This window comes from Dendrobates tinctorius, unplaced genomic scaffold, assembly GCF_039654945.1.
Source record: "Dendrobates tinctorius isolate UK_male_01 unplaced genomic scaffold, ASM3965494v1 ptg000046l, whole genome shotgun sequence".
NCBI lineage: Eukaryota > Metazoa > Chordata > Amphibia > Anura > Dendrobatidae > Dendrobates > Dendrobates tinctorius.
In genome coordinates this window covers 16729372-16746443 of record NW_027361714.1, presented here as the reverse complement: position 1 = coordinate 16746443, position 17072 = coordinate 16729372, and the positions used below count along the sequence as shown (strand labels likewise).

The 17072-nt window shown below is 47.8% G+C and overlaps 1 protein-coding gene across 1 annotated transcript in view; it reads left to right on the top strand.

Moving 5' to 3' along the window:
- Positions 1–358: 358 nt before the first annotated feature.
- Positions 359–17072, top strand: part of SERINC1 (serine incorporator 1) — a 34521-nt gene continuing 17807 nt past the window's right edge. Inside the window, exons 1-6 of the mRNA XM_073575737.1 lie at positions 359–517; positions 2160–2321; positions 2427–2620; positions 9619–9698; positions 10054–10191; positions 10937–11106. Of these exons, the coding sequence (XP_073431838.1) occupies positions 479–517; positions 2160–2321; positions 2427–2620; positions 9619–9698; positions 10054–10191; positions 10937–11106 (783 nt within the window). The 5' untranslated portion in view covers positions 359–478. The remainder of the gene's footprint in view (positions 518–2159; positions 2322–2426; positions 2621–9618; positions 9699–10053; positions 10192–10936; positions 11107–17072) is intronic.

Genomic DNA, 17072 nt, shown 5'->3' with positions numbered 1-17072 from the left:
ATGTTACCTATTATATTACATTATGTCACTGCAGCCCTCCTGCTGACATCACAACATGGAATATATATATACACACACAGTATAACACGTCCGTACTGTTGGTGCTGCTCTCCTGCACAATAGGTGGATTTTCATAAAATGACTGTCACTTACGCAATTTTCCCGACGTCGTACGGCAAAGTGACGTCACCCAACAGCGTTCTGGCGTAGAGAAACATCACACTATCACGTGATAGTATAACTCCGCACACAAGAGGCCCTACTCTCTCCACTCTTACTGTCTCTTCTGCAGGTGTCACTGTTTTATATTGTTCTAATTGCAGACAGGACTCCAGTAAAATGGAGGTCACCATGCGGTAGTGACTAGTGACATCTCACAGGGTGGAATCCTAGCGGCGGAAGTGACGTAGTGCAGCTTGCTTTGGCTGTAAACAAGGAGTAGCGGATCCATTTTCTGCTCTACGACGTCGAGGCCGCTATGGGGGGAGTCCTCGGCCTGTGCTCCGCCGCCAGCTGGGTAATTACTGGGAGTGTGGGTGGTGCTGCTGACACATCCACCATGGACGTGTGCCAGTGACATGGCTGCCCAGGGTTCCCTCAGTACCGTGTGGTAGGACACAGCCGCTGTTTCTTTCATCCTCCTCCAGGCAGCTGAGATCTGGTATCCTAGTACTGTCAGACAGAAATAAATGAGGGCGTTACGCAGTGAAGGGTTAAACGTACAATATTACCTATAAGTGGTGGGAATCTGTCAGCAGGAGTTTGCTGATCTGCTTGAGAGCAGCCTGCTGTAGGGGCAGAGACGCTGATTCCAGCAGTGTGTCAGTCTGAATGCCGAGCTGCGTATAAAGGGTTAATACGGACCGTCTTCTGATCAGCTCTCGGATCCCAACGCTTCATATTTTCCATGAATACGTTCCCCGCGCTCCCAGGGAGCAGTGCTCAGCTTAGAGAGGGGTATTCCTGCTCTGCTGACCTCCATATCAGGAGGTGGCCGGGGCTTCTGACATCCGTCTACTGCTGGATCACGTGAGCAATCAGCGGGTCTGAGACGTGACGTCATCCTGATGTGTAAGTGAGCGGGGCATGAGTAACCCTGTGTTTCCGCTATTACTGGTTGGGCGTCTCAGCACCTGTGATTATAATACTCTGACAGGTCAGCACTTTTTTATTATTGTTTGAGTTCTATGCTCCAGACGTAACGCAGCGCTCACCTGCAGGCTTTCAGCCTGTATATGGGTTGTGCATGCATACACTGCTGCACGGAAATCACTCAGCGGGTTCTTACACGGGTCCATTAGTTGGAACAGTACCTATGTGCGATAGTGGCTAGGTATGTAGGTGTGGCGGAAACTGCCCCATGTGCAGTAATGTCCTGTGATCTAAGGGGATCTGTCAGTAACATTGGCCCTAGGCTAGCAGAGGGACGGGGCAGTGTCACACAGGTCCATGAACATCAATTTCCCGGCTATCTTGTGACTCGTGCAGAAATTTGTGTTTTATCCATGTGCAAATTTTATTTACAAGTGCACTGGCGGGGGTGCCGGTGCGCTACCTGTCTGCGGCGCCCCCTCCACAGCTTAGGCAGAGGCTCTTCTACAAGCCGTCACCTCTGGTCTCCACTCTCAACTAAGTAGCATAAGGCGGCCCACAATCCGGAACTAGCAGCACGTTGGACGCAGGGCATGTTCGCCGTGTCCAAAGCGCTGCCTTCTATTGAATGCAGGTAAATCCACCCGTGTTCACTGAGCCGTGGGGATTCACCGCCTCCAATATATATAATTTCAGTGGCCGAGACTGATTCCTAGAGTGGGGGTCCTGGGCTCTCTGTCCCCCCTCGCTACAGTTAGGATTGAATGGAGCGGCTTGGTCGCATACTATGCTGTTTGTCTCTGGGCGCTGTATTCTGCTGTCTTCATTGAATTCAATGCCAGGAGGCAACCCCAACCGCAGCCAGTAGCTCTGGGCCCCCCATTCTCCCCAGGAATCAGACATTTCTCACTTTTCTTCTGGGTAGGTGATATGTCATGTGTTGGGAAGCCTTTAGGCTCTTAATGTTGATAGCAGTTTTCTGAATAGTATCCAATGCCATGATTGGTTTATTCTGTTGCCCATCAGTGCAGATCTCAGTTTAATGCTCATGGATGATTGTCTTTCAGCTTCCCTGCCTCTGTGGCAGTGCGCCATGTCTCCTGTGTCGCTGCTGCCCGAGTGGGAACAACTCCACCGTCACCCGTCTCATCTACGCCTTCTTTTTACTTCTTGGGGTTGGAGTTGCTTGTGTGATGTTAATGCCAGGAATGGAGGAGCATCTAAAAAAGGTCAGAAAATTGCTAAATCTCATGTTCCAACAGTACAGAAAGCAATCCATGTCCGCTATACCACGTCTCTATACGTTTATTACACCATGGCCTATTGTTTTCCAGATTCCTGGCTTCTGCGAGGGAGGAATGGGATCTTCAATTCCAGGAGTCAGTGCACATGTAAACTGTGACGTGCTGGTCGGATACAAAGCAGTGTATCGTGTGTGCTTCGGAATGGCCATGTTTTTCCTTCTCTTTTCCCTTCTTATGATTAAAGTGAAGAGTAGTCAGGATCCGCGTGCTGCGGTGCATAATGGGTGAGGTTTATCTGCTTGCTAAAGATGAGTAGATTTCTAAAATGTGAAGGTGATTCTGGGAAAACTGCCTTCCATCCTCCATACTAGTTATCCTATATCCTTGATTCATTATTATTATTATTATTATTATTATTATTATGCATTTATATGGCGCCATTTATTCCATGGCGCTTTACATGTGAAAAGGGGAAATGTGAAAAGGGGAAATATATACAAGTGTAAGACCAGGGACACACAAGTACATAAGGAGAGGGGACCCTGCCCGCGAGGGCTCACAGTCTACAGGGATGGGTGAGGATACAGTAGGAGAGGTTAGAGCAGGTCGTGCGGTGGTTCAGTAGACTGAGGATCATTGTAGGCTGTAGGCTTGTCGGAACAGGTGGGGCTTCAGGTTCTTCTTGAAGGTTTCCGTTGATGGTGAGAGTCTGATGTGTTGCGGTAGGGAGTTCCAGAGTATGGGGGAAGCACGGGAGAAGTCTTGTATAAGGGGGGAGTAGAGAAGGAGATCTTGGGACGATCGAAGGTTGCGTTCGGGTAGGTACCTAGAGACCATGTCACAGATGTATGGAGGAGACAGGTTGTGGATGGCTTTGTATGTCATGGTTAGGGTTTTGAATTGGATCCTCTGGGCAATAGGAAGCCAGTGAAGGGCCTGGCATAGGGGGGAGGTGGGGAATAGCGGGGAGACAGGTGGATTAGTCAGGCAGCAGAGTGTAGGATGGACTGGAGCGGTGCTAGAGTGCTCATGCATTACTGCATCTGCTTTCTTTAATGGGAGTCTGTTAGCCACACTGACAGTGTGAACTAAGCACATAGATTGTAGGCGATATACAGTTAGGTCCATATATATTTGGACAGAGACAACATTTTTCTAATTTTGGTTCTAGACATTACCACAATGAATTTTAAACAAAGCAATTCAGATGCAGTTGAAGTTCAGACTTTCAGCTTTCATTTGAGGGTATCCACATTAAAATTGGATGAAGGGTTTAGGAGTTTCAGCTCCTTAACATGTGCCACCCTGTTTTTAAAGGGACCAAAAGTAACTGGATAGATTAAGGCTAGTTTCACACTAGCGCTTTTGAGCGCAGCGACGGCCTGCGCACGGCCGCCGCTAAGCCCCGCCCCCTGCCACGCCTCCGCCGGTAGCTCCACCTACCGGCGCATGACGCTGCATGCGCCCTGCGTCCCCTATCTTTATCACTGGGGGGCGCAGGCCGTGCGCAGTATGCGTTTGGCGGCGCATGCGCCTTTTTTACGGTGCGCCGACCTGCGCCAAACGCAACCTGCTGCAGTTTGGTTGCGCTCGGCGCACCGTGAAAGAGGCGCAGGCGCCGCCAAACGCATACTGTGCACGGCCTGCGCCCCCAGTGATAAAGATAGGGGACGCAGGGCGCATGCAGCGTCATGCGCCGGTAGGCGGAGCTACCGATGGAGGCGTGGCAGGGGCGGGGCTTAGCGGCGGCCGTGCGCAGGCCGTCGCTGCGCTCAAAAGCGCTAGTGTGAAACTAGCCTAAATAATTGTAAATAAAATGTTAATTTCTAGTACTTGGTTGAAAACTCTTTGTTGGCAATGACTGCCTGAAGTCTTGAACTCATGGATATCACCAGATGCTGTGTTTCCTCCTTTTTGATGCTCTGCCAGGCCATCACTGCGGTGGTTTTCAGTTGCTGTTTGTTGGCCTTTCTGTCTGAAGTTTAGTCTTTAACAAGTGAAATGCATGCTCAATTGTGTTGCGATCAGGTGACTGACTTGGCCATTCAAGAATATTCCACTTCTTTGCTTTAATAAACTCCTGGGTTGCTTTGGCTTTATGTTTTGGCTCATTGTCCATCTGTAGTATGAAACGACGACCAATCAGTTTGGCTGCATTTGGCTGGATCTCAGCACACAGTATGGCTCTGAATACCTCAGAATTCATTCGGCTGCTTCTGTCCTGTGTCACATCATCAATAAACACTAGTGACCCAGTGCCACTGGCAGCCATGCATGCCCAAGCCATCACACTGCCTCCGCCGTGTTTTACAGATGATGTGGTATGCTTTGGATCATGAGTTGTACCACACCACGCCTTCACCATACTTTTCTCTTTCCATCATTCTGGTAGAGGTTGATCTTGGTTTCATCTATCCAAAGAATGTTCTTCCAGAACTGTGCTGGCTTTTTTAGATGTTTTTTAGCAAAGTCCAGTCTAGCCTTTTGATTCTTGATGCTTATGAGTGGCTTGCACCGTGCAGTGAACGCTCTGTATTTACTTTCATGCAGTCTTCTCTTTATGGTAGATTTGGATATTGATACGCCTACCTCCTGGAGAGTGTTGCTCACTTGGTTGGCTGTTGTGAAGGGGTTTCTCTTCACCATGGAGATTATTCTGCGATCATCCACCACTGTTTGTCTTCCGTGGGCGCTCAGGTCTTTTTGCATTGATGAGTTCACCAGTGCTTGCTTTCTTTCTCAGGATGTACCAAACTGTAGATTTTGCCTCTCCTAATGTTGTAGCAATTTCTCGGATGGGTTTTCTGTTTTTGCAGCTTAGGCCTGTTTCACACTTCCGTTTTTCACCATCAGTCAAAATCCGCCGTTTTGCAAAAAAAACGGATCCGCCATTTTGCTTGGCGGATCCATTTTTTTCCCCATTGACTTGCATTACTGGCGGATCTTGACAGATGGCCATCCTTTGGACTCTCCCTCTCTCTCCTTTAAATTTTTACCTTCGGCGGATTCGTTTTCCGCTATTTTGGCGGATTTTGACTGACAGAAAAAACTGAAGTGTGAAACAGGCCTTAAGGATGGCTTGTTTCACCTGCTTGGAGAGCTCCTTTGACCGAATGTTTCCTTCACAGCAAAACCTTCCAAATGCAAGCACCACACCTCAAATCAACTCCAGGCCTTTTATCTGCTTAATTGAGAATGACATAATGAAGGGATTGCCCACACCTGTCCATGAAATAGTCTTGGTGTCAATTGTCTGATTACTTTTGGTCTCTTTAAAAACAGGGTGGCACATGTTAAGGAGCTGAAACTCCTAAACCCTTCATCCAATTTTAATGTGGATACTCTCAAATGAAAGCTGAAAGTCTGAACTTCAACTGCATCTGAATTGTTTTGTTTAAAATTCATTGTGGTAATGTCTAGAACCAAAATTAGAAAAATGTTGTCTCTGTCCAAATATATATGGACCTAACTTGCTGCCTCTATGCTGCAGAAACTGAACTTCTATAAATGGCCTAGAAACTTAGTGCACCATTCCACTCACTGGTTCTGCATGCCTCTGCCTACTGGTGATTGATGCTGAGCGTGAGAAGCGCTGCCTGTGACTGGCAGTAATCTTAACCCCTTAATGACCGGAGCTTTTTTCGGTTTTGCGTTTTCTTTTTTCACTCCCCTTCTTCCCAGAGCCATATCTTTTTTATTTTTTCGTCAACATGGCCATGTGAGGGCTTATCTTTTGCGGGACGAGTTGTACTTTTGAACGACACCATTGGTTTTACCATGTCGTGTAACAGAAAACGGGAAAAAAATTCCAAGTGCGGTGAAATTGAAAAAAAAATGCAATCCCACACTTGTTTTTGTTTGGCCTTTTTACTAGGTTCACTAAATGCTAAAACTGACCTGCCATTATGATTCTCCAAGTCATTACGAGTTCATAGACAGCAAACATGTTTAGGCATTTTTTTATCTAAGTGGTGAAAAAAAATTCCAAAATTTGCATTTTGGTGCAGATACGATCTTTTGATCGTCCATTATTGCATTTCAGTGCAATGTCGCAGCGACCAAAAAAACGTAATTTTGGCGTTTTGACTTTTTTTTTCTCACTACACCATTCAGCGATCGGGTTAAACCTTTTTTTGATAGATCGGGAAATTCTGAACGCGGCAATACCTAATGTGTATGTGTGATTTTATTTTTATTGTTTTATTTTGAATGGGGCAAAAGGGGGGTGATTTGAACGTTTAGTTTTTTTTTTTATTCTTATTTTTAAAAACCTTTTCGCATGCTTCAGTAGAAGCTTCCATAGCTTGATCGGCTCTTCTATTTCTATAGAGAGGCAATGCTCAGATCGCCTCTATGTAGCAGAATTACTGCATTGCTATGAGCACCGACCACAGGGTGGCGCTTACAGCAATCCGGCATCAACAGCCATAGAGGTCTCAAGGAGACCTCTGGTTGTCATGCCGACACATCGGTGACCTGCGATCACGTGACGGAGGTCAGCGATGCGCGCATTTCCGTCCGGATAGCCGGGAGCACTTGTTAAATGCCGCTGTCAGAGTTTGACAACGGCATTTAACTAGTTATTAGCCGCAGGTGGATCGCGGTTACACCTGCAGCTATTGCGGGCACATGTCAGCTGTGTTCAAAACAGCTGACATGTCCCGGCTTTGAGGTGGGCTCACCGCCAGAGCCCACATCAAAGCGGGGACACTGCCGTCGGACGTACTATTCAGTCCGATGGCTGTAAGGGGTTAATGTCCAGGGCAAGGGGGAAGAGCTGGTAATGAAAATTATGTACAGAAAAATAAGCACTGATTAAAAATCACACTGACCTACAGTGCTGTGCAAATTAATTGGGACAAAGCATTTAAGTAAAATGGTAAGTTGATTGCCAGTCAGTGATTCAAACCAGTTTTAACTGCTTTGATCAGGTGTGAGTGCCTGTTCAAAGCAGTTAAAACTGGTTTGAATCACTGACTGGTAACCAACTTACGATTTTACTTAAAAAATGCTTTGTCCCAATTAGTTTGCACAGCACTGTATTTCTATCTATCCTGTTCCTCGTCACTATCTATATCTATCTTTGAACTTCTTTAATACATTAAACACTTTAATTTCTGTGCTGCTTTTCATTTCATACTTGTCACACTGACAGAGCACGGACACACGGATGTCACACGTGTGGACACTGAACACGGATTTCACCAGTACTGATTTTTCCAGTACAGGGATCACCAGGGTGTGTGATGGAAACCTAAAGTAGAGCCTGCAGATTGGATGGTATTTTCATGGAGCCTGCAGATTGGATGGTATTTTCATGGAGCCTGCAGATTGGATGGTATTTTCATGGCGCCTGCAGATTGGATGGTATTTTCATGGCGCCTGCAGATTGGATGGTATTTTCATGGCGCCTGCAGATTGGATGGTATTTTCATGGCGCCTGCAGATTGGATGGTATTTTCATGGCGCCTGCAGATTGGATGGTATTTTCATGGAGCCTGCAGATTGGATGGTATTTTCATGGAGCCTGCAGATTGGATGGTATTTTCATGGCGCCTGCAGATTGGATGGTATTTTCATGGAGCCTGCAGATTGGATGGTATTTTCATGGCGCCTGCAGATTGGATGGTATTTTCATGGCGCCTGCAGATTGGATGGTATTTTCATGGCGCCTGCAGATTGGATGGTATTTTCATGGCGCCTGCAGATTGGATGGTATTTTCATGGCGCCTGCAGATTGGATAGTATTTTCATGGAGACAGGTTCCCTCTAAAGTGGGAGAGCATAATACGATATGAATCAAATCAGCCCACCATACTTGGGTGTTATTGTCCAATCATAATGTATTGCACTGGATGTAGTTAATTTGCTTGCAATATAATTCCCTAAATTTTTATTAAAAAAAAAAAAAAATAGAACAAAACAGGTGGTTAAACATCTAAAAGGTTCAGACATAATAGACTGTAAACCAAGGTCAGTAAGATATCAAACTGATACACACTGAGCGTTGTGCTGTAACGACAGCACATTGACACCCAGTGCTATTATACGATCTACGAAGATTCAGGGTTAATGAGGAATTTGTGAGAAATGGTCACTAGGCTTTTATAAATGCCTGGAAGGGGTAGTTTCCAAAAATGGGGTCACCCCTGGGAAATTTTCCCCTATAACATTACCGCAGGTGCTCTGCAAATGTAATTTGCAACAGGAAACTATTCAAGCAGAATTAGAGCTCCTCCTCCTCATCTGAACTGTGCCGTGCGCCCAATCAGTAGTGTCAACCACATAGCGGATATTGCTGTACTTGGAAGAAATTGATTGTGTAAGCCATCTTCTCCTATTACTCCATTTTGGGGAAAAAAATCATGGATAAAACAATTATATTTTTCGTTTATTCATTCCATTTCATGTTGGATCAGGTGAAACACCTGAAGGGTTAACCAATTTCCTAAATACTAGTTGAGTACTGTAAGGAGTAGACTTTTTAAACTGGGGTGATTTTATGTGACGTTTTGCGCCAGCAAAATCATACCAGCGCATGGTCAGCGTACCCATCGCTAAATATACGGTACACTGATCGCGTGCAGCGTCATGCGATCCTAGAAGGAGCTGACCGGCGGGGACGGGGCTTAGCGGCGGCCCTGCACTGCTCCCGAGAACGCTGGTGTGAAACTAGTCTTAGACACTGAAATACTTTTTTTTTTTTTTTTTTAAATCTATTACAAAAAATTCAGATTGACTCAACATTGCGTGACTTTGCCTGTGTGTATAAAGTGCCGAGCAGCATTTTGACAATCTGACGAGTGTTTGCTTTCACAAAATATATAGCGATGGCGGTTTAATATCAAATTTTTTTTTAATGTAATTTTATTTCTATTTTTTCATACATGTCAAAAGTACAAAAATTCCCTAGCTACCAAAGGCACAAATTATCAAAAACCCTGGCAGACTAAGGGTTAAATGGGTTTGCGCAATGATCAATAGATCACACTTATCTATTCTTCTGATCGTCCGCGGTTCCTGCTGATTTTGAATCTGTGGGAGTGACGGACAGTAGAGTTCAGCATCGGTCTCCCAGGCTTTGTATGGGGGGCGGTAGTAGGCATGCCCAAGCCATGCAGTATGTTAGCGTTTCCTGAATTTAGGGACAGCCATGCGTAACCTCCTGGTCTTCAGCTTCATGTCCCACATATACAAGTGCATGATTTCTCACAGTTCTTCACAGATCAGTCACTCCTCCTTATACATAGATGATTATTCACGTGTGACTTTCTCTCTGCAGCTTCTGGTTCTTCAAGTTTGTGGCAGCCGTTGGGATTACAGTCGGTGCCTTTTTTATCCCTGAAGGACCTTTCACCACAGGTAAGTCTGTCCTTTTCAGGAGGACATTTCCTATATTCAATGAAAATGAAGAACCAATAGCAAACTTTTGGATTTAGGAGAGGTGTACGTGCATAATGTCCATCTGACAAAAAAAAGCCCACATACTCCATTTCTGTAACGCCGCATACGGCCACTGCTATGTGACGGAGACGGTCAGAGATGGCCATGCTATGTATGATCTGTGCTCCCTGACATCATTGCATGGTGATCGGTAGTACAAAGATTGGACATCCTTCCTATTATTTGGTCCGGGTTGTGCTTTTCCTGCTCTAGTTGTGGACATGTTTGTGACATAATTAGTTATGATAGGTTCTATTTTTTTTGTATTTTTCAGTGTGGTTCTATGTCGGCATGGGTGGTGCTTTCTGCTTCATACTCATCCAGCTTGTTTTGCTGATTGATTTTGCTCATTCTTGGAATGAATCCTGGGTTGAAAAGATGGAAGAAGGAAACTCCCGGTGCTGGTACGCAGGTGAGCCACACTTACCCAGTCCTGTTTAGTAAAAGTTACTAGCCCATACACTTAAAGGGGTTTTCTACCTTGGAGACATTTTTTTAACGTAAGTGAATGTAATTCGGGCTCAAGATTGTGCACAATTTACCTTCTATGTCCTCTGTGTTGCTTATCATTGCTGTGACACGGCAGCTGATGCATGAAAATCCAACTAGCCCACTCCTCTGATAGGCAGCTGACTGTCTATAGACATTGTATATACAGAGCCTCATGTGGGCAGGATTAGCTTTTTCATTGCAAAATCTAAAAACTCTGATTTTGTCAGAACCGCTGCACCCAGTAATCTTGGGGATACATCGCTGGTATAAGGGTCTCTTTGCCTACATCATGCTGCTTTCAGATGAGGTAGCAGAAACCGGGTGACAGATTCGTTTTAACTGAAAATCTGTCAACGTGCTAAGATAGTTTGTAAGTCTTTTATGTCTTTTTCTGGGCTTCTCTCAGCTGTTTATGGCCACAGACTACATCAAAGTTGAATGTGCAAGGCAATATTCTGGAAAAGCAAAACTACAAATTTTTAGCAAAAATAATTTTTAGATCTAAAATACTTATATTTAACTATAAAAATATGTTTCCCAAGGTGAACAATGTCTTTTAAGACATAGGTAAATTTCAGGATCACAGTGTAAGTTATACTGATATAATATCTTTATTATGGTGTTAACATCCTCACCTGTCTAATCCATGTTTCTTGCTTCCTTAGCTCTGCTGTCAGCCACTGGTATTAACTATGCCCTGTCCCTGGTGGCAGTAGTCCTGTTCTATGTCTACTACACTCATCCCGATGGCTGCACTGAAAATAAAGCTTTCATCAGTGTCAATTTGCTTCTGTGCATCGGAGCTTCTATAATGTCGGTTCTACCTAAAATCCAGGTATGGCCATATAGGCAGGCATGGTAATGGCATCTCATGTGGGATCATGTTGTGTGTCTATAGCATTAACCCCTTCACCCACCGTTCTCCGTTTTTTCCTCCCCTTCTTTCAAGTGCCATAACTTTATTTTCCAGGACGTCCACCTGACAGCACTATGGAGGACGTCCTCCTCCTCCTTACAGGGACAGGAAAGCACACGAGAGGTTAAAAGGCCATGTCCCACCCCCTTTCCCTCAGTGTTTTTTCCTGTCCCTGCACGGAGGGACACGCGAGAGCTTACCGGAGGGACCCAGGGGATCGTGCGGCCGGTCCAATCCTTCCCCTGTCAAGAGGTCCCGGGGCCGAAACTTCCCGGTGGGGAGTCCCTCGGCTCCAAAGGCCAGGAGCAGGACGGCGCTCCTGGAGGGAGCCGTTCCTCCCGGTGGAGGGGCTCTCGGCTCCAGGACGGGTCGGCTCCCCGCAGGCGGCTGGCCGTGCGGGCACCGACAGAAGTGGGCGCAATCGGCCGCGGCGGGCCGAGTACCCGCAGGACGACGCCGACGGCTGGGCAGTGGAGGCCGGAGCGCCATAGCAGGAATGGCTCCCTGCACGCGCCGAGCGCGGTCGCGCGCAGATGCCCGGCAGGAAGTGGAGGCGCGGCTTACCAGCGTCACATCCGGTGACGTCAGACGCCGGTTTCAAATCCAGGGCGCGCGCGCTCCTGGACCAAAGCGTTCTCCAGAGTCGTCACAGGTTGTTCCAGGCTGTGTGACTGCATCGGACGCCATGGGATGGAAGGCAACACTGCATCTGGTGGAGGGGTAAGTGCGCATAGCGCAGACCACCCTCCCCACCCGTCCCCACAGCCCAGATCTGATGAGGTGCCCCTTATGTTATCAGGAAAAGGGAACCCCGGCTGAGTCCCCCTCGGGGAAGGACCCGGCGAAAGCCACCTCCAAATCAGTCAGATGTCCGGTGTGCAGAGTAAAGCTGCCAGACACCTACAGCAAGACCCTATGCGGTCCCTGTACCTCCAGGGTCATAGGCGAGGAACAGCCATCTCTACTTTCCGAAATGAGGTCGCTGATTAGGGAAGAGATTCAGGCCCCTACATCCCGGCGTCGATCCCCCAGCCCTGGGCCAGGTCGCAAGCGTCCGAGGTGGGAACCAGTCCCAGTATCAGAGGCGAGCCCTAGCGAGGAATCTGATTTCCGGGACTCAGATCAGGAGGAAGAAGGCGAGATCCTGGGGGATAGTCAGGAACAGAAAGTACCTATTCAGACTGGAGGATACGGACGAGCTGGTACACACGGTCAGAAATACCATGCAGATGGAAGAAGTCCCTAAGCCACAGTCCAGACAGGACTTAATGTTTGGAGGACTGGTGTCCCGCAAACAGGTGGTGTTCCCTGTGAGCGAGCACATCAAAGCAATGATCCGGGAGGAGTGGAAAGAAGCAGAGCGTCGGTTGACACTCTCCCGAAACTTTAAAAATAGACTGCCCTTCGATCCCGAGGAAACTCGGGCGTGGGAAGAAGTCCCTAAGATCGACGTCCCGGTCGCCAAGGTTACTAAGAAGTCGGCTATCCCAGCCGAGGACTCATCCGGTCTTCGAGACCCGATGGATAGAAAGGCGGACGTCTTGTTAAAAAGAGCATGGGAGACGTCGGCGGCCCTGATTAGAGCCAACATAGCAGCCACCTCGGTGGCCAGGTCTATGTTCCTGTGGTTGGGGCAGTTGGAGGAACACCTAACCAACAAGACCCCGAGGTCAGAGATACTAGCATCTCTTCCTCTCTTGAAATCAGCCACGGCGTTCCTGTCGGATACGTCGGCGGAATCAGTTAGGTTTGCGGCCAGAAACAGCTCCCTCTCTAATGCGGCCCGGAGAGCAGTCTGGCTTAGATCCTGGTCGGGGGATAACCCTTCTAAGGCCAAGTTATTTGCCATCCCTTTCTCGGGTCTGAGGGTGTTTGGTCCAGCCCTGGATAATATCCTTGAGCTGGTGTCCGATAAGAATAAGGGATTCCCGGAAGAAAAGCCCAGGCGGTCCCAGTCCTTTCGGAGAGGCTCCTTCTTCAGAGGACAGTCAGAGTTTAGGGGCCGGGCGAGGTCTAATAGAAGCTCCTACAAAGGCTCCTTCAGCCAAAGTGGGAGGAACAGAGGTCCCCCATTTGCATCGACATCTAGATCGAGGAGACAATGACGCCATAGGCATTGGGGGGAGACTTCGCCACTTTGCAGCAAACTGGTCACGAGTCACCAACAATCAGTGGGTCCTCAGAACCATCAGAAAAGGTTACAGGATAGAGCTCTATTCTCCTCCCCCCGACAGATATATCGCCCCCACTGTCGTCCAGGAGGACTCCGCAATGTGGTCGGATCTTCAGGACATGTTAGACTCAGGGGTCATAATACCAGTTTCACCGTCAGAAAGAGGGAAAGGGCACTACTCTTCCCTGTTTGCAATCACAAAGAAATCCGGCGAGGCCCGCACCATCATAAACCTGAAGCCACTAAATGCTTGGGTCAGACACAGGAGGTTCCGGATGGAATCAATCCGATCCGCAATTCCTCTGATAGACAGGGACGCAGTTATGTGCACCCTAGACCTAAAAAAGGCATACTATCAGGTTCCTATTCATCCCTCATCCCAAGGCCTACTAAGGTTCGCGATCAGTTCACCAGCCCGGACCTGCCATTTCCAGTTCCAGGGACTACCATTCGGGCTGGCCTCAGCTCCCAGGATCTTTACAAAGCTGGTGGTAGAGGTGGTGGCCTACCTGAGAGATCAGGGTATTGTGATTGTGCCGTACCTGGACGACTTCTTACTGGTGGCAAGATCCAAAGAAGCGCTCATCCGAGACAGGATCCGAACAACTACTGTGATGGAGTTCCTGGGCTGGGTGATCAACTGGGAGAAGTCGGACCTCACACCAGACACCAGAAAGGTATTCCTGGGAGTCCTCCTAGACTCAGCCGACAGAATATCCTGGCTACCCGAGCAGAAGCAGAAGTCCATTCAGGCCAGAACCAGAGGCCTGTTGAGGCGTCAATGCTCCATAAGGGAAGCAATGGAGGTCCTGGGCCTCATGACGGCCTGCATCCAGTGTGTCCGTTGGGCCCAATTCCACTCGCGGTTGTTACAAAGAGAGATTCTCGCGAGGTGGGACAGGAGTCAGGCGTCGCTAGACAAACCCCTAAGGCTCTCAGGACGAGTAAAGGAGTCCCTTCGCTGGTGGTTACAGGCCAGGAATCTTCAGGTGGGCGTGCATTGGACAACCTCTCCATACGTGGTAGTCACCACAGACGCAAGTGCGTGGGGATGGGGAGCCCACATAAAAGGGAAGATCTTCCAGGGGAAGTGGCCAGCAAGCATCAAGGCCAGATCCTCCAATTTCAAGGAACTCTTCGCGGTCTGGGAAGCGTTGCGGAGAAACCGGTCGGTACTAAAGAGTCGTCATGTCCGCATTTTATCCGACAATACAACGACAGTGGCATTCCTGAAACACCAAGGAGGAACCAGACATCAACCACTACAGGCACTGGTGGAAAAGATATTCACGTGGGCAGAACGGACAGTTCGATCCGTGACCGCGGTACATCTAGAGGGTTCCCAAAACGAAGTGGCAGACTACCTGAGCAGACAACAGATCCACCCGACAGAGTGGGAATTGAACGTAGAGATCTTCGACCAGCTTTGTCAGCGCTGGGGGAACCCCAGTATAGATCTCTTCGCAAGCCGGAAGAACTCGAAGGTTCCCAGATTCTACTCCCTAAATCGATGGACCATCCAGAGGGCGTAGACGCCCTGAGTCAGACTTGGGGAGAATCCCTCTCTTATGCGTTCCCACCACTGGCCCTCATACCGGCAGTGCTCAGAAAGATACGCGAGGACCACGCAAGAGTGATATTGATAGTGCCATACTGGCCGAGGAGAAGCTGGTTTTCCCTTCTGGGAGCCTTGGCAGTAGAAGATCCAGTCGAGCTGCCCTTGTGGGAGAACATCATCCACCAGGGCCCGATCCACCACCCGGACCCAGCAAGACTCCATTTATCGGCTTGGATCCTGAGAGGGACATCCTGAAGGCAAAAGGATTGTCGGAGCAGGTCATATCCACCCTACAGGCCAGCAGGAAGCCGGTGACGTCGGCAATTTATCGGAAGATATGGAAGAGATTCTGTCTGGAGGGTGGCAGGTCCGAGCTCGTGGCAGGTACCCCTGATCTCCCTAACATACTAGGGTTCCTGCAGGCAGGTTTTAATAAAGGCCTCAAGCCCAGCACTCTAAAAGTCCAGGTTTCAGCTTTGAGCGCCTTCTTCGATTATCAGTTAGCTGCACATCCCTGGGTGATAAGGTTTATAAAAGCCACACAGCGCCTGCGCCCCACGATTAGGCAGCTCACCCCGCCATGGGACCTGGGCCTGGTACTTCGGTTCCTCTGCTCGGACACTTTCGCCCTTAGTGAGAAGATAGCCATCCCTGCTCTCACTCGTAAAACGGCCTTTCTAGTAGCCATTACCACGGCTAAAAGAATAGGGGAGATCCAGGCCCTATCCACTAAGGATCCATACCTCCAGATAAGAGAGGATAGTATAATCCTAAGGTTAGACCCGGCATTTACCCCGAAGGTAGCCTCTACAAGAAATCTGAACCAGGAGGTAGTGTTACCCTCTTTCTGCGATAATCCCCGAAATGAGAAGGAGCGGCGGCTCCACTCGCTAGACGTGAGGCGCGCAGTTATAGAATACCTAGAGGCCACCAATAGTTGGCGTGTCGACCCGAACCTGTTCGTTCTCTTTGGAGGTAGGAATAAAGGGAAGAAGGCCTCTAAGGCGTCCATAGCGCGTTGGATTACCTCAGTAATCTCGGACGCCTACCAGGCTGAAGGCGCCAGCCCGCCTGATTCCTTAAAAGCCCACTCTACAAGGGCGGTATCGGCCTCATGGGCCGAGCGGGCGGGGGCGTCAGTTGATCAAATTTGTCGAGCGGCAACCTGGGCTAGTCTTAATACATTCTGCAAACACTACAAACTAGATGTGTTAGCTGGCCAACAAACCGCATTTGGGAGAAAAGTTCTCCAAGCAGTAATCCCACCCTGAGGAGGTGCTTTGGTACTCTCCATAGTGCTGTCAGGTGGACGTCCTGGAAAATAGGTATTAGACCTACCGGTAATGATGTTTCCAGGAGTCCATCCTGACAGCACGGGTAGTTCCCTCCCTGTTATGTTATACTATGTTGTATTATGTTATGTCATATGCTGTAATATGATTGTTTCATTAAACCGTTACTAGCATCATCCACCTTGTGGTACTTGTCAAATCACTGAGGGAAAGGGGGTGGGACATGGCCTTTTAACCTCTCGTGTGCTTTCCTGTCCCTGTAAGGAGGAGGAGGACGTCCTCCATAGTGCTGTCAGGATGGACTCCTGGAAACATCATTACCGGTAGGTCTAATACCTATTTTTCCATCAATATAGCCATGTGAGAGCTTGATTTTGCGGGCCGAGTTGTACTTTTGAATGGCACCATTCATTCTGGCACATGAAATCAGGAAAAAAAATTCCAAGTGCGGTGATATTGAGAAGTGCAATGCCACAATGGTTTTGTTTGTTTTTTTTTTTTTAATTACCATGTTCAATTTATGGTAAAACTGACCTGGAAATATGATTGTCCAGGTTAGTACGAGTACATAGCTACCAAACATGTATAGTCTTTTTTTTTTTTTTTTTGTTTGTTTATCGAAGTTAAAAAAAAAAAATCAGAAACTTGTCGATATCTATTTTTTTTTTTTTTTTTTTTTGTGTCACCATTTTCTGTGTGACGTAGCATTCTAATTTTTCGGGATCTGTGTTGAGGCCTTTTTTTTTTTTTTACCTCCTAAGGTGACATTTTTAATGGTACTATTTTGGGGCAGATATGATGTTTTGATCGCCTGGCATTTTGATTTTTTTTTTTTCATTCTACCGCTTACCGATCGGATTAA